This window comes from Microtus ochrogaster, chromosome 10 (genome assembly GCF_000317375.1).
Source record: "Microtus ochrogaster isolate Prairie Vole_2 chromosome 10, MicOch1.0, whole genome shotgun sequence".
In the NCBI taxonomy this organism is placed as follows: Eukaryota; Metazoa; Chordata; class Mammalia; order Rodentia; family Cricetidae; genus Microtus; species Microtus ochrogaster.
Window position 1 is genome coordinate 49,913,492 of NC_022016.1, and position 2,845 is coordinate 49,916,336.

The 2,845-nt window shown below is 49.5% G+C and overlaps 1 protein-coding gene across 1 annotated transcript in view; it reads right to left on the bottom strand.

Moving 5' to 3' along the window:
- The window catches only part of Rhce (Rh blood group CcEe antigens), a 30,391-nt gene that overhangs the window by 15,277 nt on the left and 12,269 nt on the right, over nt 1-2,845 (bottom strand). Inside the window, exon 3 of the mRNA XM_005353062.2 lies at nt 948-1,098. Within this exon, the coding sequence (XP_005353119.1) occupies nt 948-1,098 (151 nt within the window). The remainder of the gene's footprint in view (nt 1-947; nt 1,099-2,845) is intronic.

Below are 2,845 nucleotides of genomic sequence, written 5' to 3' on the forward strand. Positions count from 1 at the left end.
TGAAGCTGTGTTACTTTGCCTGTCTAAAACACCTGATTGGTCTAATAAAGAGCTGAACAGCCAATAGGAAGGCAAGAGAAGGATAGGCGGGGCTGGAAGACAGGATAAATAGGAGAACTCAGGAAGGAGCAAGAGAGAACACGGAGAGGAGAGGAGGACACTGAGGGCCAATCAGCCAGCCAGTCACAGAGTAAGTGTGAAAGTAAGACACACAGAAGAAAAGGAAGAAGCCCAGAGGTGAAAGGTAGCTGGCATAAGATAAGAAAAGCTGGCTTGAAACAAGTCAAACTAAGGTCAGGCATTCGTTAATAAGAATAAGCCTCAGTCTGTGTTTTATTTGGGAGCTGGGTGGCAGGCCCCTCAAGAGCAAAGAGTTCAAAGAGCCAAAGAGAGAAAAAAAAAATCATTTGAAGTAGGAAGACCTACTTTCGGTCCCAATCTTTTGAGGTGGGAAAATCCCTTTTAAATCCAGGCCACTCCTGATGGCAGCCTCCATGAAGGACAAGGGAGAAGGAAGCCCTTGCTCTCAGTCTCCCTGGCAAGTCCATTCCTTCATCGTCATTAGAGCCTACCTCATTAGGATCCCAAAGCATACTGAAGGCCAGTGAAACATCAGCCTCATGGGCTGGAAAACTACTGGACCCTTGAGCTTTCTATCAGGAGACAGTCATTGTTGGAATAATTGGACTAGCCTGTAAGCCATATATGAAAAATACAACACACTCTGCAGCTACTACGCTCTGGGAATGCATCTTTTGTACGCATCCCATAGTAATCTCGCGCCGCTCAAGGCCTCCACGCGTGGTGTTTAACCTTCAGTGGCGTCTAAGCACTTTCAGCTCCTCTCGGGGCCTAGCTTTATTTTCAAAACTCCAAAACTTATCAAGGTGGGGCGGCATCCTACCCCCCTACGCTCTCCCAAGTCCCCTCACAGCCCTGGGACTCACGTGGAAGACCTTCTTGTCAACAAGCCTGACGGCTCCGAAGGCTGCAGCTTCCATTAGCACCATCACAGCCAGCTGCACCAAGTTGGCCTTCCCAAGGACAGCGCCCGCTGAGATGAGCACAGGTATTGTGCTCATGGTAGCCGTCCGGATGCTGAGGGAGGAAAGAGACCCTGTGAGGAAGAGTACCTCTCATTCAGCAGATCACACGCGCGCATGCGCACGCGTGCATGAGGGTTTCCCAACAGCACAGGCTCTCCTGCCCTGTCCCTCACCAGGATGGCACCTGAGGTCATTGCACACTCCAGTGGTACAGGCAAGCTCAGAGGCGCCAAGCCTCTTCTACTAATGTCACTGTGATTTAAAGTGGCTGCCTCTTCTCCAGGAACACCGCAGCTGTCTGAGTTACACTCCCAACCCCACACTTCCTTTCTGCAGTCGCCGCTCTCAGATGTTCCATAGAGGGCGCTGTGCACCAGCTGGCCAGCCACGGTCCTCCTTTCTCTCCTCGATGTGTGGAGCCTGGGTTTGGCAGTTTGGAAGTAGAATAAGTTTGGCTTCCCATCCCAGCTCTACCACCCAAGCAGCTACTTAATCCCGTAAAGCATCCACCTGGAAAATAAGAATGACGACGTTTGTTTGCCTGGGCTGGGGCAGGGGTTAGAAGGAAGTCTTTGTATACGTTTATCTATCTACCACAAAGACTGGTAGGCACGTGAAGAGGGAATTCATGAATAGAGGCAGGCATCATGAAGATCCAAATCCTTCCTCTCCTGGACAAATGTGCAGGCTCAATGTGAGGATTTGGGCAGAGAAATCCACTTTTTAATCTTCAAAGCGCTTCTGGTCTGGCTGGAGAGATATAGGGTTTCCTGAGTTAACTGTGCCAACTGGACTTATCATGGAGGGCTTCCTGGGGGAGGGGGAAGGGGCACTGAGCTGGTCCTCCCCTCTTCCTCTGAAACCTCTCCTCCCTAGGGATTATCCCAGCTGTGCTGGGATGAGGCTGGTGAATTGCCAGAGGTTAAAGGTCAGTCCTCCATCAGGGTGGTACTAGGTTACTACAATGTCATGTGCCGTGCCCCCATCGTGTACAAGAGGGCATGAAACCGGAAGGATGGCCACTACTACCTCCTGCTAACAAAGATGAGGTTCAAGCCCAGATGGCCTAAATCTAAGGCCCTAAGGTCAAGTCCCTAGATATAAGGGATGTAGCCTCCCTGGTCTTCATTGCTGCTGTTCCTGAGGCTCAAGAATGTGAGGGGACGGTAAGAGCAGGACATGGGGACGTGGACCAGGAGGGACAGTATATTGGGGAACCTGGTGTGTCACTGTCTAGACAGGTCATGTTCGGCAAGTGAGTGTTCAAGGCATTGACAAGCTCAATTCAAAAATTAGTGGGCCAGTCATAAGACCTCAGACCTGTGACAAGTGACAGCAAGACCCTGAACTAAGGTGGTTAAAAGGCTTGACGCAGCCATGTCCTGACAGTGAGACCTGGAATACACCCTGTGCCTCTGTGACTTCATGTAACAACACCTGGGGTCACAGTAAGAGCAGAATTCATGAACACATGGCAGATACAACAAGGAAGCTGGGCATTGCCAGGACCTTCTAGGGAGAATCTTCTAGAACCACTCAGGGTATACAATTAAAAGTACACCCCTTGGGGCTGGAGAGGTGGCTCAGTGGTTAAGAGCACTGACTGCTCTTCCAAAGAACCAGGGTTCAGTTCCCAACACCCACATGGCAACTCACAACTGCCCATAATGCCAATTCCAGGGGATCTGATACCCTCACACTGAGATACTTGCAGGCAAAATACCAAATGTACATAAAATACAAGTAAATAATACTTTTTTTTTCTTTTTTTTCTTTCTTTTTTTTTTTTTTTTTTTTTG